Source organism: Python bivittatus, unplaced genomic scaffold (genome assembly GCF_059951505.1).
Source record: "Python bivittatus isolate LINGU-HERP-01145 unplaced genomic scaffold, Pbiv_v1 ctg000210_np1212, whole genome shotgun sequence".
Lineage (NCBI taxonomy): Eukaryota > Metazoa > Chordata > Lepidosauria > Squamata > Pythonidae > Python > Python bivittatus.
In genome coordinates, this window is record NW_028277053.1 from 4,599,071 (window position 1) to 4,626,236 (window position 27,166).

Sequence of the window (27,166 nt, forward strand, 5' to 3'; positions counted from 1 at the left end):
ATTTTAAACAAAAAAAGGGAGCCAAGTTCACTCAGTTAGGAAAGAATGAGCTTCAATGCCCATCTGGAAAGATAATGAAGAAAGAGGATGACCTAATGTGTTGGCTGTATTTTAGAGCGTGAAAATTATTTTTTCCTTTGGAATCTATCTGAATTCTTTCTTTTCATACTTTCCACTACCACCATTACACTTGGAATCCTTTCCTCCAAATGGGTAACATTTGGCTGCTGCCCTTGAACTTCAAAATGAAAAAAGTAGCTCTCTGAAAACTTTAAATAGATACAAGCAGAGAGACGGAAAAAAAAAAAGGAAGGAAGAGGGGGGAGGAGATAAATATAGGCTACTTAGCTTTTCCCCTGCCATAAAGAAAAGGAGATAATGTTGAAATGGAAAAAATACTAACACTGATAGCCAAGAGACTTTGTTGAGGCCACCTTGGATATGGTGACCCCAAAGCCTAAGAGAAGCTTTGGATGGAAACTAAGATGGAGATTTTTAAAGCTCCTGCATGAGGAAAAAAACCTATATAATCCGCAAAGAGATGTCCAATGTGAAAATGTAAGTGCTGGTAAGAGCACTCCCCCCCCCCAAAAATGTATCAATTCTTATCTGAGAAAAGAATAAACAAGTGGCAATTGCCAAAATCCACCTCACTCTGGTGAACAGCGTGAAATCTCAAAAGTAGGAGGAGACTTGAGGCTCAGTGCTATAATGACTTCCTTCCTTCGATCCATCCCTCCATCACAAACTCACCAAACTAAGATGCTGTTTGTATCTAATACAGATAAGATATCTGGGAGAATATGAGGTCTAAAAAAAGTACCCTCTGGGGAGAAAAAAGACACAAGATGCATCCAAAATGCTAAGCAAATTCATCTTTAAACATTTGGTGAGATGCCACAGTTTGTAAATGCTGTGATTACAACATTCTATTCTGTACATTTTCTGAGACCGTCACTGAATTTTTTAATGTGCTTTTCTTTCCCAATACCTCTTACTAGATTCTGGAATATTTGCAGTTTGCAATTCAGGGTTTATCTGGTTTCCCCCTTAACATAAATTTGTGGTTTTGCTTTTTTTTCTTTTCATTCTCTCCTTTTTTCCAGTGCATCTGCTTTTTGCCAATTTCAGACCTAGCAGAGTTGGCTGAATCTGGGCACCACAAACATCATGCCATTGGATTCTTTGGTAGCATGACATACATCCCTCAGCTTTGTATACTTGACTTGTTTATTTAGTGATTCATATTTTTGCCAGATAAGTCATGTTGGGCTTACATTAGCTTATTTTAGCTACTAATTCTTGAGTTTGCATTTTAGACATTTTTTTAAAAGGAAAGAAGCTTAATAGCTGGCTCAGACACTGGATATCCATTTCTCGAAGGCTGCAATAGCGCTCTGATTGAATATCCTAGAAGGAAATTTCATGCCAAGTCAAAGACAATATTTGCTTCCAGAGTCAGTTCATACACTCAGCTGCCAGTGCACTGGAGAAATAGTCTGAAAAGTTAGCTCCACCTGCACCAGACTTCTTCACCCTCAAATTCTGGCCGAGCACTTAGAACTCAAACCAGGAAGGCAAGACAGGATGCTGTAGGTTTAGGCACATTAATGTATTACTAGGGTAACTATTGCAATCTGGATTTTTAATGGAATGTTCATGGATTAATTTTTTTTTCAAAGTTCTGTAATCATTTATATTTGCAACATCTTCTAGAATATGAAGGGCTTGTACACATCTTCTCCCTGTTTAAATCATAATGTGATTGGACGGCGAATCTATTTCTTTACATAAAAAAATTACCCTGCTTTTATTTTTTGACATGTAAATTTCCCTGATGAAAAAGAGCATGTTCTTTTTCAAAATGTCACCACCACTATTTGTATTCAAGTGTCAGTAGCATAATTCCTTTTTCAAACATTTTGAGTGCTGGATGCTGACAGACTTAGATTGATGCTGGTGTTCTACTCCTTCAAGGCCCCTGGGAATGGAATGTGTAAATCTGAAAACGTTACAGATTGCTACTCGCTCGTGGATTTTTTCTTGAAGAAAACATTTGTGCAGAAACTGAGCAAACTTCTATCCTTTCCCTTTATAGACAAAGCAGTACATAGGCAGTTTGGAAAAAGAATGGCACCATTTAGCATTGATATTTCTGGTATCCACATAACAATAACAAACATAACAAAAGATTTTGTTGCAGCTCAATAAAAGAAGAATCAAAAAAGACGCACTCCTTGCTCTAAACTTAAGTAACATCACGATATAAGCCAGCCTTCTCCAGACTGATACTCCCAGATGCGCCTTCAGCTCTCATTATTTTCCAACCCGGCAGCCATATTCAACACATCTGGAGAGCAGCAGAACTGGAAAAGAAGCTAATTATTCAGTCTCAGGCCAAGACAGTATAGTTTACCATTTCTTCCCATTGATTTCATGTTGTTGAACTGTGTAGCCAAAATATGCTTCTCTGGAGCCTGGGATAATTCTTGGCTTCTTTGTATCGATGTTGAAGGTATCACAGAATCCTGAGACAAATAAATATGAACAGAAATCAGTTGCACAGGAAAAGAACAAAGATTCTAAACTCAGAAAATGGATGAAATTACACCTAAGAGAACAGTACAGTCACCTGAAGTTGTGATATTAAGTTTGTCAATTGCTTAGTTTTCAAATTCATTTTTATGGGAGTTTTTTAAAAACTCTGTCTCAGGTTAGGATTCTGCAAAGATGACAAAGTTTATTGGTGCCTCTCACAAGAGGAAAAGCCTCCTGAAGAGAACTCTTCTACATGAGAAAGTGCTTCTATATACAGTATACTTCTTCATTTTGAAAATGTTTTTAATCCATGATGGTTCTGGGAGCAGTTAATGCTGGCTAACATTTGAACTGTGCTTTGCTTTGCTCAGCAGCTGTTCCACAGAGAAGGTACAACTCATGGGTAAAGATGACATTGATGAAAGTATCCAAAGCTGCTAGATCTGGTGGGGAAAGAGAGAAGATGAGAGACTTCTCTCAGTCCCGTAAATAGCTTGGCCCTCTGCCACGTGGGGTTTTATAGATGCTAATCACCACCTTGAATCATGCTCAGCCAACTGGCAGCCAGTGCAGCTCCCAGAGCAGGAGTGTTATGCAAGCATAACAAGAAATGCCAAAAACTATCTGCTGTAATTCTGGATTAGCTGCACTTTCCGGATGCTCTTCAAGGGCAGCCCCATGTAGACAGCATTACAGTACTCAAAAGGAGGTGGCTAAGGCATGAATGAGAAAAGTCTCCCAGTCCAGGAACAGGCGCAGTTAGTGTTATATTACCTAGATTACCCTAAACAGAGCCATTGGTCAGCCCTCTGCAGATTATGGCAATGCCCCCCTCCCCAAGTTCTGCAGTCTAGAGCAATGAGGAAGGTGCCCATTTCTGGTCCAACCCATTTTTCCATTTTTGTTTTCATTTTTATCATTATTTTTGTTACATTCTCTTTCTGCATTAATTTCTCACTAAAACCCTGCTGTAATATGCATATTTAATTTGAAATATTTAAACTGCTACAATGTATTTTATGTTATTTGGAAATGTATGAAATTTGTTGGAAATGTATGAAATTCCAACCTATACATTAGTTGGAGAGACAAGGACTGTAGAACATTAAAGGCTCTGAAGATTGCCTTGCTGGTCTAATGAATCTTAGAAATCCACTCCTAGAATCTCTCTAACAACTTCTGCTTAAAGACCTAAGCAAGGGAGAGAATCTGTCCTTCTTAGAGCTGCAGTCGGTGAGTTGGGTAGCCTCAGAAATCAAAATTATTAATAAATAAATGGGTCTCATTGCCCAGCCACTGTTACCATCAGAGTGTTAGGTTTAAGTATCGTATGTTGATATGAGGGCAGGGTATTAGTTAAATAAAATGAGAAGTCAATCAAAATGTGCACTCCTGGTCTTGGCCTTTGCTACAGAGGAGAATCTTCTACATGAGAATGTGTATTTTGAAGAGTTTTTATGCAAGCATCCATGCAGTATGGCTCTCTTCCCTAGATAAAACATTCTGACTTGACTTGGATACTGGAAGTAACATACCAAACCAGGAATGGCACTTACGGTCTCAGGGTCCAAGTCCATCTACAGTTTCTGAGCTCCATCTTTTGGAGCCCACAACCCCTCCTCTAATTTTTGTTACATTTCTAGCTGAAATGCAACAATATACTGTCCTTTGAAGTGGAAAACACATGAAAAGTAGCAATAGCAAAAAAATAGGCATGGAGAATATGATGGTCCCTCTCCAAACTTCCTCCCCACCTCCTCTGCAGTCCTGAGCTCCCTTCCAAATGCTCAGCATAGCCCTTGGCACCAAATGGTTGGCTAGTCCTACAATAAACCATAAACTAACCAAGCTGGCTACAATACAATACAATACAAGCTGGCTAGGTTTGCATAACACATTAAGCCACAAAGAAACTAATTCAGGCTGAAACTAACCAAGTTTTACTTGCTTTGCAAATCAGCTGGAAAGTCTTTCATTGCTCTGGGTAAGCATCTTGTGATAACACAGCCAATTTCTTTGACCTTTTCTCACAGGACTGGTTTCCCACGTCCATAACCAATTTTATTGCCCTCCACTGAAACACTCCAGTTTACCTCCACCCACTGGGAATAAGGCATGTCACCAAGAAACTTGTAAAGAGGGAATTTCTCATCCATCCCTTGAGGTATAATGAAGAGAAGAAGTAATGAAGATTCTTTTGCCCTTCAGTGAAGAGCCAGGCACGCTCCTGGGGCATCCCATGTGCCTGCACTTTGCACTGAAAACACACTTAGGTAAGGCCACATGGGGAAATTATTTTGCATAAGAAAAACAAAGATACCATCTCTAGGGACAGGAGTCATGACACAGAGCTGCAGGAGTATCATGGAAAGGTAAAAAAGTCAAGATGGCAGCTGTGATCATGTAATCAAACACCTGTCTTTTTAAATGTGTGTTGTGTCTGCAGTGCATATAAAATTAGGGAGGGCTTTGGCTGCACAACCACCATCTTTTTTGGCCCCTTTCCAATCCCCTGTAGAACTGACAGAGTTCTGAAAGAGGACATGATGGTAAAATAGAAAGAAGTCAAAAGACTGAAGGACGTTTGATAAGTTTGACAAGCAGCTGTACTCTGAAAAGGGCTCCTTCTTCCTCACCAGACATCAGAAACGTTGCTAAATGAAAAGAATAGGGTGATTCTCCCACAGCAGCCATAGGAAGCAAGCGGATGGAGTTTAGGATTGAGATAATTGCCAAGTAGCACTGATCAGTTGAAAGTGGGATCAAGGTGAATCTATACCTGTGGAGACTGTGACACTTCTTAGTTTGTTTCCTAATTAACTGTAGTCTGAAAGAACTGAATGGGAGAATGGAAGTACCCCAAGGAATTCATAGGAAGGCAACAATGTTTTATAGGGTTGCCATAAAATGTAATTGAGTAAAGCATCTCAGTTCCACAGTGCATGCATAGTTTGGAAGCAATCTGGGTTAGTTCATTGCCTGAAATAAAAGCCTTGTGTTCCTTTAGAGACAAAAGTATTTCAGTAGTTTCATAAATTAGAATAATCAAATGCAGTGTTTTCCTAATTTGTCAGTTACTTATACTTAAAAGTGTATGCGTATATGTGCGTTACAGAGAGAATATGTAGATAATTTATAAAGCACTGTTGATTTAAATAGCCCTATAATCCCAAGAGAACAAATAATAATATTCCAGATTAAAAAGTCACTGATCAAATGAACAGGGATGACTAAAAGGAGTTTGTGTAGTGTAGTTTAATAGGAGGAAAAGACAAGGAAGAGAGGGCTCACCACAGAGCTATGGGTGCTGACAGACTATGTGCTAAGCTATGTGGAGTAAAAAAATAGTCTCCTGTATAGCTGCTGAATTGCAAAGAGTTCATCCTGACAGCTTCAGATTTTCCATTGTGAGTTCTTCCAGCTGAACAAGCAGAGACTGTAAGAGGAATATAAAGCAGCCAGGCTCCAGAAAGTGAATTCTGCAAATGAGGAATTGAGGAAAGCCATCAAGAATTTTAAATAGGTTCAAGGGGGAAGTACCTACCAAATTTTCTGTTAGGATAACCTGAGAAAGGAACAAGAAGAAATAAAAGCCTTTCTATTTGTGATACACCATAAAAAACAGAAATGAAAGATGTGACATTGTTCCCTCCAATGCCTATGGCTGTTATAAGTTTGGCCGAAGCAACTTCATTTTATTTTTTCTTGAACTTTGGGTGTCAGCAAGCAACCTAGCACCAGTGATAGTTAAACTAAGGGAGTGGACTATGAAAAGAAAACAACTTTATCACCACATGAGAATGGGAAACCAGCTATGTATATGCTGGGGTTATGTGCTAATGCACAGAACCAGGAAGTGATTCACTGAGATCACATCAGATCAGACTAGACAGACATTACAGGACAGCAACCAGAGATAAGGAAGTTAACAGTTAACTGCCACGCAGTAAGTAGCTTGATTCAGCAACCTAACAGGTCAACAAAAGGCTGAGGTGACATGGAAAGGAATATGTGATGGACACTGCTGGCAAAGGATAAAAGAGCAAGCTGTACAGGTCTCTGTTGGAAGACCCCATTTTCCAGACCCCCACCTATGCTATATGGCTGTCTTCCCTGGAACTCAAGCTAGGCCTGGCCAGCCTAGATGTGGAGTGATATATAAATGATATGAGTGAATGAATGTGTGTTTGAATTTTTCGAAAGTTTGAATCAATAAAAGCTTCATTGTTGCTGATCTGTGTCTTGAATTACTGACAGCATACATAAGTTTAGGCTACCTCCCTGGAGACTGGCAGCTGCCCCCCACCATAATGGCAAGCCCAAGCTTGCTGGTTGTAAGGAAAAGCAAGACCTGTTTCCTTAGAACCAAATTCCCATGTAACAGTAGCCTGTTTTATGCCTGAAAACAACCTGGCGTATGATTATTACAAATACAAGCTTGTAACAGTGCTTCAAGGAAAAGTATAGGATTGTGTGAAAAAGAAGCCAAGAGCCAACACTTTTCAGGCCAGAATTGGTGGTTATGTAAACACTCAGCTGTTATTCAGCTTCAATGCCACTATGCAGTGCATGAAATTAACAAGTTATCTGTTAACTTGTGGGAAGGGCAGGAAGAAATACTGTGAAATACTGTGAAGAACCACCCTGAGTATTAGAGGCGCTTGTACATCACACACGTATGGCGTGCTTGTTGAAATATTGATTCTTATCTAGCTGAGATGTCACCGGAGACTTCTGCCAAATCTTAGCCTACAAACTGAGTTTTGCTGAGTAAAGTCAGGAACTCAGTATTTTACTGCTGAGTCCTCATCAGGTGAGCCAGACAGATTGGAGCAGCTAAGGCCATAGTTCAGTTTATAGGAGGAGATTAAGATATTTACACTATAACAAAGGAGGAGCCATAACAACAACTGACAGAGAAACAAACTCTTCATAAGGAAGAAAATCAAACAAAGAAGCAAACTCAGAATATGAAAATGATGATTTCCGGGGAAGCAATGGCAAACTGAAGACAGATCCACTATGAGCGGAGCTGACAACTACAGCAATGGGAGGAGCTGGTGAATGGACCATCTTCTTGGAATTCCTCTCTGGACAAGGAGAGGACTCGGGATCACCCACAAGTGCTCCAGACAGTAGCTTCCCGTGAAGACAGCGGTCTTTAGCGCTCTGGGAGCCAAGGGATCACCATCTTTGCCCAAGCCGCAGTCAAGGCCTTCAAAAGGACACTGGGTCCCCATACTTCCTTTCTTAATCACTTCTAGAAATTGCTTGTTAACAGTTTTTGTTTTATATTAAGAACCTTCAGAAGGCAAGTTTCATTACATCGGGTGAGTCTCCTTCAATCCTTGATGAAAGAAGTTTTATGCAAGTTTAAGGACTTAAAAGATTCTTATTTTGGAATAAACAGCAAAAAGTGATTTTGGTAAGTTATAAACATACTAAGGGGCCAGATGGATTTGTAATAAGATTTTGAAATTAATTTCAAGAATCCTTCCTGTGGGTTGTTTAGAATTCTATACAAAAACATATAAAGATTTTGAAATTAAGTATAAGAAACCTTCCTGTGGGAAAATGCTGTTGATTAGAAAAAAACAGGATAAGATGGGACTTTGCAGGTTGGATGCTAGAGAGAACCAGAAAGAACTACAGATTATAATTAAAGGAGAAGAGACCCACTAATACAGAATGGAGCAAAATACTCTAACTTTGGAAGAATTCAAGGATATTTGGGAACAATGCACTCAGAAGTTACTCTTAAGACTGTCTGCTATCATAAAAATGGATTTAAAAGAGGTTATTGTCAGGTTCAGCCCAAGAACAATAGCGAGACAGTCCAAAACAGTTTAGCTCTTTATTAACTTACACCTAATAGACAGAATCTCACCAAATTAAATCTACACCACAACAACAGTGACTATAACCATGAGGCCCATTCTAGTCCCATTCTCTTGGCTTTCCCACACTCCGGCTGGGGACTGAGGAGGTGTTTCCCCTGGAACGTCTCTCCCCCCTCCTGGCAACCTTGAAGCTCCATTCCAGAACCTTCCCTGCTCATGCCTTCCATCACAGTTCTAGAAGAGGAACAGGTTTTACTGGACAAGACTGAGATTGAGGTTGATTCAAATGTGGATTTAAAATGACAGATTACAAGAATGATACGGAAAAAGATGTTACGCTGGATTTACAAGTGACACTGGCTGATATCTTAATAATTAAAAGGGATATACAAATCAGAAGGGTGAATTGGATAACTTTCTTATTTTGGATCTACAAAAGAGACATGTTAAAGTTTTGAAGGAGTTCCTGAGAAGAGACAAAGAGAAAATGAGAAGAAATCAAGTTCTGGAACACTATTTAAAGTGATTAAAGATCAAGATTGTTAAAAGCAAAGGGAAGGAATATAAAGTTGGTTTATTTAATCAAGGTTAAAATATGTTGTTGTTTCTGGTAACTAATGGATTTTTACTGACCAGGACCAAATGATGAGCTTTAAAAATTTGTTTATAGTTAAAAGATGATATATGGGATGAAGAGATTTTTTGTTGTAGTATCAGAGAAAGTGATAAGTTACTGAAATTGTTTATATTTATCATGATACGGGGGAAGTCATTTCTTTATATATCTCTTTTCTCTTTTCTTTACTATATTTTTTCTTCTCTTTTTAATTTTTTTTCTCCAGGCTTTTTATTTTTTATATTTTTCTTAGTTTGTATTAGTTTTTTAATCTTTGTATCTGGAAACTTTAATAAAAATAAAAACTTAAAAAAAAAGAATATGTAAATGAAAATGACAACTGGAAAAAACTGACATAGAAGCTATCCTGCACTACTGGAATTCAGAAAGAGTTCTGAGCCCCCTGCAGAAGAAACAGGCTCTGAGCTTCAGAGGAACAAAGAGACACTGCTGAAGAAAACACAGAACTGTGGATCCCTAACAGGCCGAGGATGTATAGCAGCATCACATAAGATGAAGCAAAGAGTTGTGCTAGTTGGCAACTTGCTACTATGAGGAACAGAAACAAATATGTGCCAATTGGACCCATAGGTTGATGAAGTATGCTATCTGCCAGGACTACAGATTACAGATGATATAGTACAGTACAAATGTCAAGTCCATTGGTAATTATCTCTTCCTTATAATTCATTGAGGAATTGCCAAGAGTAATAATAAATGGGTGATGGGGGGGAAAAAGAACATTGTAGGTGAACAACTGGTTTCCAGAATAGTGTTTGATTTCTGGTACTATTGCCTGAGTTATCTAGATGATGGTACAAGATAGTTTGTTTCTCAAAAGTATTGCTAAAATTGTTTGATCTTGATCAGGAATGTTTTAAACTGAATCATGTGTGAGTTACAGGTGAAAGGCCTGAAGTAAAGATCTTAGGTAAGACTCATACAATATAGAAGTGAGAGTGTTGTTGTAATGAGGCCTTAAAACCATTCAATGAATTTTTTTTTAATTCACTATGCAAGTGCTCAGACTATGAAAATAGGCAAGTTGAGCTAGATCTCTTAGCAAAGAAAAGTGACTATGATTTAAGAAGTAAAACCTGATGATGGTCATGACTGAAATGTAGCAACTGAAGGGCACTATTTGTTCAAATGGAATAGAAATGAAAAAAAGTGATGAATACAAAAGAGGTGTTGCACTTTATATTATAAGTATCCATACCTCTGCAGGTATCCAAGCACATACAATTGAGTAACATTAGTGAGGGAACAAATAAATGCCATACTATTTTTATGGTCTATCATCACTGTCCAGCCAAGGGAAAAAATGGTTATGCTTTCCAGAAACAAATATAGACATTTCATAAAGGCATGAAGTAACAAAGATGGGGGATTTTAATTAACCTGACATCTGTTGGAAGAAAAATTCTGCCAAGCATGACCTTTCCAAGAAATTCCTGCCTTGCCTTGCTGATGACTTCAGAAAGTGGAGAAAGGTACAAGAGAACGATTAGATATTAATCCATTTGGAAAGTAACCATTTAATGCATTTTGATTTTAAGGCAACTAACAAACACATACCTTTGTAATCAATAAAGAGGTTTTTAATAAATTCAGATCAAAGAGAAGTAGGATTTCATGGCTGGAGAACATAAGGAGAAACATTGCCCAAAGTACTGTAGATGAGAGTCCTTTAAAAGGGAAGTTTAAAAGCTTAAAAACTTTAAAAGCACAATTGTGAACAATTCCAAGGAGGAAAATGTTATATCCTAGGGTAATGAAGAAACATAAGGATAGTTTGTGTAAACCATTATGTATTACTTTTGAGAAATCCTATAGAACAGATAGTTCTAGATGGCAGGAAGAAAGCAAATACCTTCAAAAATAGAAGAGGAGAAGAGAATCAAGATAACTTTTAAACCAGTTTATCTCACATCAATACCTGGGAAGTTTCAAGAGCAAATCAGAGTGATCAGTCATTAAGCAACTTGAAAACAATGTGGTGATTACCCAAAATAGCCTGGATTTTACAAAAATAATTTACTAGATTAATCTTATTTTTGAACTGGTAATTTCTTTACTGCTATAGACATCACACATTTTGATTTTAGCAAAGCATTTGATAAAGCATACTGCAACACTCCAATTAGAAGGATGGTAAGTATCAGCAGGATGGCCTGATAATTTAGTAGATACATAGATAGTTTGAAAACTGTACTGACAGATTGCTAATATCTAGTTCCTACTTAAACTGGAGGAAGATATAGAGATATATCATGAGGCTCAGTTATAGAATCATAAACTCATAGAGCGTAAGCATTGGAAGTGACTTTTGAGATTACCTAGTCTAATACAGCATCCACCACAGATGGCTATCCAGTCTGCAGTTAAGTATTTTCCAAGGCAATCTGTTCCATTGTTGAACAGCTCTTACCATCAAGGTAATATTTCCTGATGTCCAGTCAAAGTCCTGGCCTGTGTATTCTTATATTTTTATTAATGGTTTAGATTAATGGTTATCTGAGGAACCGCCTCGCCCCGGTCATCTCAGCCTGCCCCACTCGGTCCAGCAGAAGGGGCAGGTTGCAGACCCCACCGGTCAAGGAATTTCAATTGGTGGGGTCTAGGCAGAGGGCCTTTTCTGCTGTGGCTCCTGCCCTATGGAACATCTTGCCCCCTGAGGTGCGGTGTGCCCCCTCCCTCGTGGCCTTCAGGAAAGGGATCAAATCCTGGCTCTGCCAGAAGGCCTGGGGGCCAGAGGGGGGCCTGCACCTGTGGAGATGGCTGGTGGGGTGAGGGGTTGTCCCCCCCCAGCATCTTACAGGTTTTTTAGGGCCAAATTATAGGAGGTTTTTAGGCCATTTTTATATATGTTTTTAAACTATTTATAGATTATGTCCATGTCTGGAGAGTCCTGTGTTTTTTCTTTTTTATTATTGTGAGCCGCCCAGAGTCACCCATTGGGGGAGATGGGTGGCATACAAATTTGAAAATAAATAAAATAAATAAATAAATAAAGAGATGGGTGGAAATTTATTAAATTTTCAGATGACACAAAATTGGGTGAGATAGCTAAGATCCTAGGAAATTGAAAAAAAAAATAAAAAATCTGAGCGTGGGGAAAATTAGTTTTCAGATGAACGGGAGCACATACTGTACATTAGAATAGCCTTGGAGCTAGTGTGAACTCCCCAGTTCACACAAACTTGTTGTAACTTTTTATTAGTACTTTTCCATGGCAGCTCAGGAATCTGTCCCGAAGGATTTCTTCTTGGCATTTGGCACCCTAAATTGCCCTCCTCCCTTTGATCTGTTTCTTCTCATTAAGTCAGTTGTTTTCTTTGTAAATAGTAGATAGCAGAAAGACAAGAAGTAACTGGAGACCTATTACTTATGAATATGTATGCCTGCATCATCACATGAATATGTATACTTACATCTTCTCCTTTTTTCTGAAATATATAAACAACAGTGCATCTCTTTGCACAGGTGTCCCTCACTATCCTTTTGGTAGGGTCCCCTCCAGTACATACTGTTCAATAAACACTGCAGTAAGCCTTGGTTATTTGGTTTGTCCTGCATTTTGATTCCACATGAGAATCAGGGCAACTGTGGCAAGGATCACTGTTCAAAATGACAGGCATGACCAGGTGATTGAAGCCTCATCCCTTGTTAGTCTGTGCAGAGCATGCAACACATTAAAAAGAGGCAGGACTTGGGCCACCCAGTTGTAGATTAAAAATAATAGAATAGAATTTAACAGAGACCAATGTAAACCGAAATCAAATCCACAGGTGTAATATGGAGGAAACCTGATTGGCACTAGTACTTGTGAAAAAGCTTGGGATAACAAGTGATTACATATGGAATATAACAATGTGATATGGCTCCAGAAAATACAAATTCTGACTGTACCAATATAGTATCTAAATCACAGGAAGTAATCATTCCATCACCATGGCCAAAGTGGAGAAAGGGGTTGAAATCTGGAAAAAGATTTTTTCCGCTGGCTCCATTGGTTTACACAGAGTCCAGCAGCTTATGGCTGCAGTACAGAAAAGCCTAAAGACCTATGAAGGAGATTGACGGAGTCACCCGTTGGGGGAGATGGGTGGCATACAAATTTAACAGACAGACAGACAGAGAGACAGAGAGACAGAGAGACAGAGGAGTTGGGGGTGTTTGGCTTTGAGAAGGGAAAACACAGAGGGAATATATCTCTCTTCAAATACCTGAAAAGATCTTTGCTTAGAAAAAAATCAAGACTGTCCTCTGTCATTACAGAATGCAGAATGGGCAATAATGGTTTTGAGCTACAGGAAAAAAGCAGTTAACAGATTGCTAATTGATGAAAATTTCCTCAGTGCAGTTGATTTCCATTGTATCTAATTGGAATGTTGCTCTTGGTGACCTAACTGAGGCAGCTCAAATGAGCATATAAGCAACCTAGTTTCTACAGAACAAACTCCCTAAGCAAGCAAATGGAAAGAGCAAACAGCAGGTTTCAATGGGAGAGATCAAGGGGAAGGAACTTTTTCTCTTCTTCATCCAATCCAGGCTGATCCTCACTCACACAGGCAGCTTTTGGGAACTCTCAACCACAGCAAACAAACAGAAATGTTTCATAGGAAAAGATCCAAGCAGCATAGAGAACACAGGGAAGCACTGTCATGATCTGTAAGTTGTGTGCGATGTTGGTCCTCTTGCCTGAAGAGGATCCAAACTACACCTGCTGCAAGTGCAAGCTTGCATCCTTAACGGAAGAAAAAGCAAAGGGACTTGAGGAGAAAGTTTGTACGCTCCAAAATATAGGGAAGAGGAGACTTGTTGATGAGGACAGCTAATGTTCTCCAGTAGAGCAGAGAAATGAAAAGAGCACTAGAGAACAGAAAATTCTCCATTTACCACATGGAAGTATGTGACCAAAAGCAGCAAAAGGATCAGGAGGCACTTTGTGCTGGTGAAGCTCAACAACCACTACCAGGGTCTTCCGCTAGAGGACTACTGATATTACTTTGTGGGATAAGTCCTGATGGACCCCCTGGCAGGAAGATTGGAAAAGAGCAAAAACCTCTTCAGAATGGGGAAGGAGGAAGATCTGGGAAACTACAAACCTGTCACCTTGGGTAATGTCCTTGAAAAGATGATCAAACAGCATGTTTGTGAGCACTTGGATAGGCAATGCTACAATTAACAGGAGCCAGTATGAGTTTGTCACAACTGGATAGCGTCCAAACGATCCTTTTATTATTCCAAAGTTAGCTAGTTACAGTAAGTTGCTGGTCTCTTGTATCCAGATGAACTAAGAACAAAAATTATAATGCTATACTGATCTTATATATGTTTAATCAAAGGCAGCTTGAGTGTTCACATACATCAGTAAAGGAATACAATTATGTTATAGCTAATAAGAATACAAAGTAACATAACATCCTTTATGATCTAGGAACAGACACATTCCTTAACAGCAACATAATAGTTTTGATCATAGAATCAAAGGATTGGAAGGGACCCTGGAGGTCTTCTAATCCAGCCCCTTGCCCAGGGCAGGATCCTCAGACCATTTCAGACAAATGGCTCTCTAGCCTTTGTTTAAAAACTGCCAGGGATGGAGCCCCCATAATTTCAGGAGGCAGGGTCTTCCACTGCTTAATACATGATCAGGAAATTCCTTCCCCGCCCCCCAAATTTGAATCTCTTTGTAAAGCTTCCATCTGTTATATTCAATGGTGGCTCTAATTGTTCTAAAAAGCTCTACTGTACTTTCCTGCAATGCAAGAGAGGTAAATAATACACAGTGGTGCACATCCTTAAATCTTCTGCTTCTGGGATGTAAACTTTTTAATCAATTAGTCAATGCAGGCATAATAAGTAATGTCTCATTTATGAAAGTCCTTAGGAGATGCAACATAAATATACAGCAAGGAAGTATGTATAATACTGTATTAGTAAGAGCATACATGTGATTTTGTTATTGAGTCATACAAATTAACCTGAGTTTTATTCCAACTCTCTGCAGCATCCAAATTTAAGTTTATTTATCCAAATAAATCCTCTTATTAGTACTTTTTGCCCTTTTGTCTTGTGATGCTTAGAAGTAGCTCTTTCAGGTAAGAGATCTCTCTGGAAGCAAGGGCTGACCTACAAAGAACAGTAGAAAAAAGCTAAAGGAATTTTTTTTTTGTCCACAAAAATATTGGCACTGTGCATATTGTGTCTGGAAACTGGAAATATGCAGAGCAAGACTAAATGAAGAAGAAAATATTTATCCAATTTCCCACTCTCCTGGTTGAAGAGTTTCTGTCCTTGGGAGTGTTCCACAAAAAACATATTTGGAACTGGGTCCCAGAAGATGAGGATGAGTATGCTACCTTTTCCCAATTCCTTGGATAAGGTTTTCCCCTTTTTAAACACTATTTTTAATGGGAAATGTATGGGGGTGAGCTGGGGCAAAGAAGTAATAATATAATGTATCTGGTTTTTCATTTTCTGTTTTGAGGAGTTTCTACAACACTAACCCTGCCCAAAGGCTTCACATACCTTATTGATTTTGTTTCCCACCAGAAACTGGTTAGAAATTGTGCCACCATGTTCTGCTTTTAAATTTCAACAGAGCAGTCACAGGATTGTGGACTGCATGGAGCTCGTGGGCTGTGAGTTGCCCAACCTTAACACATGTACCCTTAGCTACCATTAGAAGTGCTGATAAATTTCATCTAATTGTCCCACAATTGGCTGTACCATTTCAGAATGCAGAATGGCAGTTCTCATGACAAAGGGCTCTTTCAGGAAGAACACATAAAAATGCATATAAATATGTGGTGGCACCTAGTTGAACGTGGCTGATCTGAAAAAGCTAAGCATAATTAAGCCTTGTTAGTTCTTAGATAGAAAACCACCAGGAAATCCTTGGACTGTATGAGAAGACTAAAAACCATCTCAGAAGAAGGTAACAACAAACCTCTTTGGTACTCTTGCCAAGAAAATTACATGGAATTCTTCATGCAGTTACTACTAGTTCAAGCTGGACTTGAGGGAGATGTTATCTTTATATATAAACTGCCATTTAGAGAGATGATAAAATTGGCTTCCCCACAGTGATACCCATAGGGTATGGTAACAAAGTCAAAAGGCAGCCATGATGGTGTGATTGAAGCTCTGCCTGTTTTTTATGTGTGCTGTGGCCACCATCTTGTCACTGTTGACCATACCCTGCAGACACTACTGTTTTCCCACAGCTACAGGGAATATTTGCATTGTATGGAGCAGCTGTCAGTTTTTAATGTTTTTATTTTTTAATGTGTTTATGAAACACATTTCTATTCCACTGCAATCAAAAAGTCTTGGCAGCTTACACAGAATATAAAAAAACAACTAAAATGTCACAATAAAAAAAACACATATTACACACAAAAATGAAAATTTTAAAAAAGAGAAATTCAAGATGCCATTTATAAAATCAGGGAAAGGCTTCCTGAAAAAAAAATCCATCTTTAATATCTTCCAAAATGTCAATGGGGGGGGGTTGTTATATGAACTGGAATCTCAACTGGGAGGCTGTTATATGAATCTGCAACAGAAATATGAAGTGAACCCAGTTCAAGCTGACCATCTTGGTGGCTTCAGGATTGGATGAAATTAGTTGGAACATTGGGTCATTGTTTTAATAGATGGTTGAGGTGCTTGAAAACTGAGCCTTTAGTATTATAGTTTCACCCACAAAATTTGCTCCCAATGGATACTTCTGATGCAGAAGCTGAATTAATATTATTTATGGTTTGACTTGAATTCACCCTTGTTCTTAAAATCTGAGTCCTGGTTACTGGAGAAGTGTTCTCCTCTGCCAAAACGGGTAATGTTTGACTTGTGGTTCAGCTGAAGCGTTCTTAGCAGTACAATGAGTTCCAACAGAAGAAAATATATGTAGCTCAGGGTTGAACTGTGGAGTCCTTGGTGCTCTCTGGGCTTGGTTGTTTGCTTGCAGATGTTTCATTACCTGAATAGGTTACATCATCAGTGCTAGGGAGTGTGAGGTTTGTTCCCTGTTTATATACAGTTGTTTGCCATGCCAGTGTTGGTTGAGATGTGGTTTTCTCCTTGGTAGTTCCTTGATTAAAGTATTGTTTTCTGCTTGATTGTTTGTCTGGTGTTAAACCCTCCTTATCTGGATGTTAGTTGCTGGAGAGGATGTGTTCTGAACTTTTTGTTTCCTTCTTAAGCTTTTTTATTGTCTCTTTTGAATGGTGTGTAAATGTGGTTTATCTCTATGTGTCTATTGATGGCTGACTTGCCTGAATGCCAAGCTTCCAGGAATTCCTTAGTTCTGCAGCTCTGAGTGGCTAACAATCAAAAACATCATAAAAATAACCTTCTAAAAGGAAAAATAATAACCCATCCCAAAAGAATTAAAAATTCCAACAATATTATAAAGGACAAACGCATAAGTCATGTGTTCACCAGCGTATCCCAAGATTCATAACATACCTTCTGAGCTAGAAAAGCCAGATTTTAACTGCTGAAACCCAGGTGGGAAGGGGTAGACTGGATCTTTAAAGGAGGGAGTTCCAAAGCATAGAGGTAGTGACTGAAAATGCCCATTCCCTAGCATCTATCAGGTGGCTTTCTCAAATAGATAGGACCTAAAGGTCTGACCCTGTTTGATCAGATGGACAGATGAATACAGGAGGTGGTCCTGCAGATAACCAGGTCCAGAGCCATGTAGGGCCTTAAATATGATAACCACCATCTTGAATCATATCCAGAAGTCAACTGGCAACAAATGTAACTCCTGAAGCAATGGGGTCCATTGGTATAACAGGAACACCCACCACTGTCAAGGCTGCTGCATTTTGTACCAATGCTTACACACACACACACACACACACACACAATTTTTCAATATAGTAAAATATACAAAACAAACAAGAGCAGACAGAAAATAATAGATACAAGAAGAAATTGAAAAGAAAAACTTACAATTGTGCCTTCCACCCTTTTTTCTATCGAATAATTATCATCTTGAATTTTCCTCCAACCACTTTGTCTCATTTTTAATCTCCAGATCCCAAAATCATCAATTTGTTTTTCTGTTCTTTCAGCAAAAAGTCCATATAAGGTTTCCAGTTTTTTTTAAAGTCTTTATTGTTTTTTTCTCTGACCAAACTGGTCAGCTTCCCCATTTCTGCAAGTTCAGTTAATTTAATAATCCAGTCTTACACTGTAGGCATTTCATTGCTTTTCCAACTTTTTACATATACTAATCTTGCCGCAGATAGCTTCTGAATGTTTTCCAAGAGTAGCCCCATGTAGAGCTCATTACAGTAATTCAAACGGGAGGCGAGTACGGCATGAGTGACAGTCTTCAGGAATGGCCACAATTGGTGCACAATATATAGCTGTGCAAAAGCCCTCTTGGTCACAGTTGCCACATGCTCCTTGAGCAGGAGCTGTAAATCCAGTGGTATCCCTCTGAACAAGGGAGTACTGTATAACACTTTTCAGAGCTAAACATACTACCCTAGAATTGACCTACAAAACCAATGCCATTCTGTCTTGGAGGGATTCAGTCTGAGCCTGTTCTTCTCTATCCAGACCCTGATAGCCTCCAGGTACTGGATCATTACCTCTACTGCATTACCTGCTTGATATAGGTCCAAGATATATAACCGAATATCATCAGCCTATTGATGGTACCAAACTCTGTACTGGCAGATGACCTCCCATAGCAGTTTCACATAGAAGTGGGGAGAAGTAGAGAGAGCTCTGGGGCACTCCACAGAGTAGAGGTCTCCAGATGGGGATTGATCTCTCATCCCCCACCTACTGACTGGAACAAACTGTTTAGGAAAGAGGACAACCACTGAAAAACAGTGCCCCCACTCCAATCCCTCAGAGCTGATGTGGAAGGATACCATGGCTGAAGGTATTAAAGACCAGTGAGAGGTCAAGAAGGACCAGGTGTAAGGTTTGCTGCCTTTGCCGCTGAACAGAAACCTCATGAGGCACAGGCTCAGACAAAAGCTAGTTTATTCAGGTATAATGCGTAGCCATTACAAAGCCAGGATTGGTCTGGCACAGCTTATGATAGTTTTATAGGGCTCCCCCCTTACCCGCAGTTACCCCTCGGTTCTGCCCCTTGCCCTTGCCCTGGGCTACCCATCTGTCCTTCCCCTTCCCTTGATGGCAGATTCAGCCGGTTCCTGTTGTGTTATAATCTTCCTTTGTCTGCCTTGCCCTTGCATTCCTGGAGCTTTTCTTATGGTGAGTTGGAGTGCTTGTCTTAATCTGGTTTCTAATTGCCCGCTGATTGCCTCTGGATTGCTGCACTCCTGGTGTATTGTAAGCCAGAGTTGCCCGGAGCGCCTGGGGAGCCAGCTGCACTCCAGTTTGCTGCTTCTAGATGACTCCCTGCTGTCCCGTTGGTAGTTTACCTGCAGTTGCCTTGTTTCCTTGCCTTGATCACCTATTACCTGAGGTGGTGAAACTGACCAACGGCAGGCAGTGAAACTGACCAATGGCTCTGCGCTAGCAGTGTGTGCTTCCTAGGCTGAATCTGACACCAGGAAGGTTACATTCCCCCAGTCCTATTTTCTCCAAAAGTTATCTTACAAACAATGGCTGCATCCAACCTCATCTCACCTTGTGGGAGGCCTTACCCAACTACAAGGGGCAGAAACCCAGCTGAGAAGTGATGGAGCTGATACTACTAGAGCCTTATGTGCTTCCTCAGGTCTCACAGACTCAAACTGATCCCAGATCACTTCACAAGATGAAGCCCCAGCTGTCTCCACTGGCACTGTCCAGCTAGAGTCTAACTTGGTTCAGCTTTGGGTGATTTTATTTGCCAAGTGCCACAAAAATTCTTCACAGAAGGTGCCCCACCATCTTCTAGCAGCAGTACCACACTACTCTTCTGTTGGACAAACTGACCAAAGTCTGTACAAAAAAAATAACGACACAAATTTCACAGCAGAAATTATGTCCTCAAACCAGTGATGTTTCTTGAGTAGAACTTGAATTCTTGAGTAGAACAAGGAATGAATATTCACTGCTAAAGAGCTGAGTTGTGATTCCACAGTAGAGTCAACATAATTTCTTAAAGATTAAATAAAGACCATACTACATCTGTTAGTTATTCCATGCAGGAAGGATTGTGTCACATTTTACTGCTGATTCATTTTCAGCCACGTCCACAGGTAATTTTGTCTTCCCCTTCTTTCTGTCCTCCCTGCTCCCTGACACTGTGAATGTCTATAAAAAAATAGTAAGTTGGTTCATCTTTAAGGTGCCACAAGATTTTTCATAGTTTTTAGTAAAGTATTTGAAAGAACCAAGGCCTTGCTGGCCTGGCAAAGCTTGTTTTCAGTAACATCTTGGCAGAGGGGAGGTCATTGCTAAAGTGAGGAAATCACTTCCTGGCATTACTTTAAGTTCTGCAAAGCTTTCTTCACAGTCATTCTTGACTGCTGTGTTCAAGCTGGAAAGCTATCTAGAATGTAAATATAAGGGAATTCTCTGGAGGGATGGGAGAATCCCTTTTTCCTTCCTCATAATTAAAACTCTGAAAAGGAATCCAGTCCTTATTCAGGCCAAGCCATTTAGCAAGCATAAAGAGGAGAGAAGGAAAAAGAACACAAATTGCCTGGTTTTGTTTATATTCAGCTTGCAGTTTGTAACCTCTTTTGTGCATATTATATTACTAGGAATGGGTAATTCACGCAACTTGAAGATCTTATTCTGGGTGTAACCATTTGTTACAAATCCAGAATGGAATTTTTATTAGAGAGGAGATAAAAGTCCCCCCCTCCACATTTTTGGCTTCCTTGGATTTTTTAATTGAGTAGAACCAGAATCTACTGCCATCTACTGATCACCCAGATTTTTGCTGTCCAGAGCTGGTAGCTTGACTGTAATGTGAAGTGGAAAAAAAAAATGTTGAATGGTAATCCTTCCTGTAATTCAGTCTCTGTGTTACTGGTGCAGCATCTTGTGGGGTGGCAGTATGCAACTTTAGTCCTGACCAGCTGATCAAATGTCCTCATTGGTAAGAGGGATAATGGTTGTAGGCCTATGGCATTTATTCCCTGGCCACCTCCTAAGATCAAGATGAGCACATCTCCTTGAAAAGGAGCTGGAAAAGTGCAATCAAGTACAGTATATGTATCAATGAAACCAGGAAATGATACACAGAGAGGATTGCAAAACAACTTCAAATAAGAAAATCACCCTTATTTGATAGCACCCTAGTCCCATATACTCCAGCTATCCTTATTTCTGATCCAAGTGTCCCATCAATAACTGGACCCTTTTTCTGGCATTGCTCTTTTTTCACTTTATTTGCGTAGCATCATGGTTTTTCTGCTGCACCCCACTGGTTTCCTCCTTGCCTCCAGACTTTATGATGAGCCAAACCAACCTGGCTACTAATGCAGCTGAATGAACAAGGGGGCCACATGCCCCTATAGGCCATCCAAAAGAAGCACTCAAAAATTCAAATATGCATCACATCTTTGAATCTGGAACTTTCTGTCCATGAATATTGGCTGCAGATCCCAGCCAACATTCGCATGGCAACCTTCTGCCCTAATGAACCATTTCTGAGGAATTTCTAAGGGCAGTCCATGCAGGCTGGGTTCAGACATTGTGCTGAGCCATAACATTATCTGTTTAGCTTTGCTTTAGCATAGTAGCTAAACCCATCCAACTGTGTTTTGTTCAAGAGACAATGATGAAGACAAACAATTGCTTAAAACAATGTATAAGCTTGGCAGCACCACCATTTTACATGTGGAGAGGGAGGGAGAAAAAGAAAAGCATTGTGCTTTGCTTTAAGTCACCCAACGAGAAGAAAGATCTATCAAGGGCCTGAGGGACAAACAGTTCATATACTTTGCCACTACAGCATCCCAATTCTGAGAAGGAATATTGCCTTCCCCTCTCACCCTCAAATATTTTCCAGGTATTTAGCATTAGCAATAGATGAAGGGATTAAAAAGAATGTGTGTGTAGTTGTCTGCTGCCATATCTAATTGCAGCCTTATAACTGTGAAAATAAAGGAGACCAAAGCAGTGCCTGGTCTTTGTCAAAGTGAAACAGATTTGGCTCAGAGAAGAGCAGGAATAAATCATAAATGGAATTTTCAGCCAGCATTTGGCTATGAGATGAGCTGGCATTCTTCTCCAGTTTACTGAAAGTTCCAGTGATGGTTGGCCAAAGGGCAAAGGGACCACCATGTATCCTGCAGGATGAGCCTGTTGTCTCCTTCCAGATAAGTGAGAAAAGATCCTGCCTGAAACACCGAAGAATCACTCCCTGCCAATATAGACTGTTTTTCCTAACTGGATGTCTATCCAGAGACATATCTTACATATTTGAAGGGTGCCCACTTGGGGAAAGCTGCTTGATGAAACTGGATTAGCATATTGCTCTAAGCTAGAGTTTGTACATGAAACTGAGCTGTAAATCATGATTTGTAGACACTTCGGTACTTCATGAATATCACAGCATACAATCATATACTTGAGGAAGATGGTGAGCCTCAACTCAAGAGACAGGAAGTTTGGAAGTCCTAAGCCTGAGGCTTTCTAGTTGTGATGAGTAACCTACGGCCATCCCACTGTATCATTCTCAGACAATGTGAAGACTGATGGGACTTATGATTTAACCACCCTACCTCTGCAGGGATGCAGTTTCCTCTCCTGCTCTCCAAGACCAGGTGAAACCTGCATCACCCCGCAGGTTGCAGGTGTTTTCAAGTAGCAGCAAAGGTCATGGTACCAGAGCATTGAGCAACTGCTTCATTTTCTGGAAAACCTGCACAGCACAGCCACAGGTTGCCAAGATCCCTGGTTCAGGTCCTCCCGGGAACATATCAAGGTTTCTTTCTTCTCTCTTACAGGAGCCTTAGGGACATTCACTAATCAGAACAATGTAGATTAATCAGAACAATTAGATACTTCAGTAACCTTTCATAGTTGCCAAGGTGAGTCTGTAAATATAGAATGAACCTTCCCTTCTTCTTTGAAAGTCCCTGTTCTGTTTTACTTTGGAAAAAAAATTGGTACCTACAATCAACTAATGACAAAACTTGAGACATTCCTCAATCTTGTTTACCTCTTAGCTATATAATAGCTGAGCCTTAGGTTTATTAACAAATCACCATAGCAACTCCTTAACTACTAGAGATACATCCTGCTACTGAACAACCACATAAATGGTTGAGGGACACACAATTATGGACAATGAATTCATACATCAGCAGTTCTGAACTTTATGTAGGGCCAGGCAAATCCATGGAAAATGTGCGTGAATTACTTGCTGTTGGCATCTTGAACAGATGTGTAGAGAATGAACTCTTAGATGAGGTCCAGTTTCTGAACAGCCCTTGGAATGGAACACTAAGCTGTATGGATTTGATTAGAAATAATATGGGTTAATAGAAATAGTGGAAGTGATTTGTGAATTTAGAGCAAGAATTTATATATGTTATATTGTTGCAAGAAGGGTCAGAACTTAATTTTCTTTCTTTTTTTCTTGCTTTCTGCACTTTTGATCTTTATTATCTTTTTTTCTTTCTCTTATTTTATCTTTCATATTAGTTCGTATTAAATTTTAAAAGAAACACAGTAAAAACTATTAAAGTTATTATAAAAAAAAGGAATGGAATTAAGCATTGTGAATTAGGCATTGTGGGGACTGTGTGGTGTACTGTGATTTTTAAAAAAGTAAAGTGTATAGGATACACTAAATGTCATCAGTGAAATATTAAATGCATAAAAACAATAACTCTTTAGTTATTAGAAGGAATGTTGGCATGTTCCTCACAGGCAACATTAGTAACAATTCTGACATTAATCATAAATTTTGTAACTACAATATAAATATCAATTTTATACATAAAATATCTTAATGCTTTTAAGTGCACAGAATTATTAACTATAAAATACAATTCTTTAATAACTCTCAACCTGATTATACTGCACACCTGATTCAACAAACAAAATCTATCAATGTTTAGATTATATTTTCACTTAATAAAACTGATGAATATCAATCAATTCTAAAAAGTGTTCTGGTCAAATCTCTCTCCTTCCTTAAATGATGCAGTTCCTTATTTTTCATTCTCTGCCACACACACCACACCTTAAAGAACCATATTTTTTAGGAAGGACATATGACTCTTTTTCTATTTGGTAGCCATAGTTATTTTTGCTTCTGCTTGAAAAATCCAAGATGATTTGTAATGGCAACTCCTCTGCCTGGTTTTTATAAAATCTCACAGCAGCAGCATTAAAATGTCCCACAGCACTAGATATCCCAATGATACCTTGAATCCAGGGACATTTACAGGGGAATAAAAAAATGAAGATGGCAGTCGTGACCATGTGATCAAAGCCACAACTTTTTTTTTTTGCTTTAACCCATGTAAAAAAGAGGGGCATCAAAAGCATGGTCATGGCTGCCATCTAAGCATAAACATAAGCCAATAGAGGCGAACATGTGTAGCTCAGGGTTGAATGGGAGTCCTTGGGGTTCTCTGAGCTTGGTTCTTTATGAAACGTTTGCAAGAAAAGAACCAAGCTCAGAGAACCCCAAGGACTCCACATAAACATAAGCATTTTTTAAATAACTCAAGGCGGCAAACGTACGTCATACTCCTTCCTCCTCCTATTTTCCCCACAACAACCCTGTGAGGTGAGTTGGGCTGAGAGAGAGGGACTGGCCCAAAGTCACCTAGCCGGCTTTCATACCTAAGGCAGGACTGATTTATAGCCAGATGATTTTTAACCACACATTCCCACCCTGTGGATGGCCCTGCTTGGGCCTTTTTCAAAAAGACATTTCTGGTCAAGGCCACTAAATAAGCACATCTCCCACCGTACTACCAAAGCAATGGTCAGATAAGAGGGGCTTGAGCCTGGGCCAAGAAAGGCTTGTGAGAAAATGTCCAAGACAAGGCAAAGGGTGGGAGGAGGAAGCACATTCAGGCTTGCCAGATTCTGTCCTACAGCTGTTGGAATAAAAGTGGTCACGACCTACAGGGCACTGGTTTCCTGGTCTAGTCTATCTTGTAGGGCTGACCCAAACCCAGTCACATATAACTGACATTTTTTCTACCCACCCGTCCACTTCAACTACTCCTGCAAAGGAGTTATATGAGGCAATCCTCCTGAAGAATGGACAAAGGGTCGCCGATGCCTCTATTTCCCGGAGTCAGAAATATCAGGGCTTAACCGGGCCGCCGAGCCGGGTAGAGCTCTCAACCCTGAGCGCCGAACAACCCCCTCGCAACCTCTGCACGCACCTGCCGGCTCCCTCAGGTTGCAGCGCGACGATGCCTTGGAATCCCGTGAATGGATTTGATTTTGTGAGAATAATTCGCCACTCCGCAACAGCCAGAATCAACGGATTGCAGAGACAACGAATAGCCCACAGGGTATCGTCAATACGTTGACCAATAATTGGGACATCGAAATGCCCTTGAAAAAGGAAGGCGCCCTAACCCTAACCCGTTTCTCCCTTCCTCAACAGCCCTCTGGGGAGCCAGGAAGGACTGAAGGGGAAACCCTCGCCCCACCCGGGTCCAGCTAAACTACGGAAAGGGAAACCAAACCGAACTCTGGGGAGTCAGTAGCTCAGCCCAGCTGAAGCAGGGGCTAGAAGGCCACCAGCAAACAAAACCCCACTTTATTAACGGTGCCAAAGAAAGATAAGGTTCCGCACCCACCACACACAGTTAAAAAGAGATAAAACAGAAAAGCCCCTAACGCAATTCTAGCTACAGCCACGCAACCCCTCAGCCTCCAACCTTGCCTGAGGTAATTCCCTCACCCGGACTCCAGCCAGTTCTCACAAGGCCCAAAACCTTTTCCCGCCCAAACCGGGCAGCACCCCTTTCTTCTCCCTTATTGGCTGTCAGGGGTCAGGTGACTCCCTCTGGGCCCAGTTTGGGATTTAAAAGGCCAGCTCAGCGCGTGCTCAGGGCAAAGATCTCTGGATGAGTTTCTATGAGGTCTTCTTCGCGTGGATCAAGACTCAAAACGCCCACAAAGTGAGCCAGTGGGGAGAGTAATTTCCTCCGGCAGGAGTCAGACCCTGAAGTGGCTCAGAAAGACCCTGACCCTTCTCCCAGGTTTAAAGAGCGCAAACAGCTTAAGAAGGCCCTGTTGATGAAGCAGGGGAACCTAGTCACAAAAAACAGAGATTAGGTATAGACACTTCCCAGCCCCTCAGTATCTTTTCCAAGGCCTTCAGGGCTACTCTGCTGCCGTATGTCTTGACTGCTGGCTCTTTGACTGTTGGCAGTTGATCCTAAAAGGCAGAAGCTCTCCATCACTTCAGTATCTTCTTTGTCAGTTCTAAGGCTGGTTGCTGTACCTGTTGCCGTTAGTTTGGCCTTCTTCATATTTAATCTTAATCCCATTTTTCACTGTGCTCCTTGACTTTCATTATCAGAGCTTGCAGACATTTTCAGTTATCAGCGTAGTATGATTGAAGTTTCTTCCACCCGTTTTAAAACCATGCTAATCTTCTTCCAATCCAGCCTCTGTCAATATCTATTCGACATGTAAGTTGAATAGAGAAGGGGAGAGTATACAGCTTTGTATTTCTCCTTTGCTAACCTGGAGCCGGTCTGTTTTATCATGTTCCATCTGGACTGTGGCTTCCTGATCTGTGTACAGGTTTTGCACAAGGACAAAGATATCCCGGGGTTCCCATTTTTCTAAGCACATTGTACAGCTTGACATGATCAACATAATCAAAAGCCTTTCTACAATCAATGAATGACAGTCCATACAGATATTAAACTGAAAAGAGTTATTTATTAAGTATTTATTCTTTTCTCACACTAAAGTGCATATAAATGTTTTATACCATGCCACAATCAAAAGTCACACATTAATGCTTCTCTTTTTCACACCCTGATGCAAAACTAGTCTTTAGAAGCCGTACAAGAGGAGAAGTGTCTTTTATTTTCTCCCAGGGAGTCAGAAATTTGAAATTCAGAGAAAGGTGCTATATGATATTAGCTGGAATGTGAGATAAGAAGCTCCTGCCAACATTTCCACTGCCACCCAATATTGGCTGATGTAGCAAATTCCACAGATGAATAAAATCTTTATTAGGACCCACCACAAGAGTGGAGAAGAGTTTGCAGCACAGTCTATCAGGCCA

The 27,166-nt window shown here is 40.1% G+C and overlaps 1 protein-coding gene across 1 annotated transcript in view; it reads right to left on the reverse strand.

Moving 5' to 3' along the window:
- ITGA11 (integrin subunit alpha 11) overlaps positions 1-27,166 on the reverse strand; it is a 127,271-nt gene that overhangs the window by 92,273 nt on the left and 7,832 nt on the right. Inside the window, exon 2 of the mRNA XM_088139244.1 lies at positions 2,417-2,528. Within this exon, the coding sequence (XP_087995370.1) occupies positions 2,417-2,528 (112 nt within the window). The remainder of the gene's footprint in view (positions 1-2,416; positions 2,529-27,166) is intronic.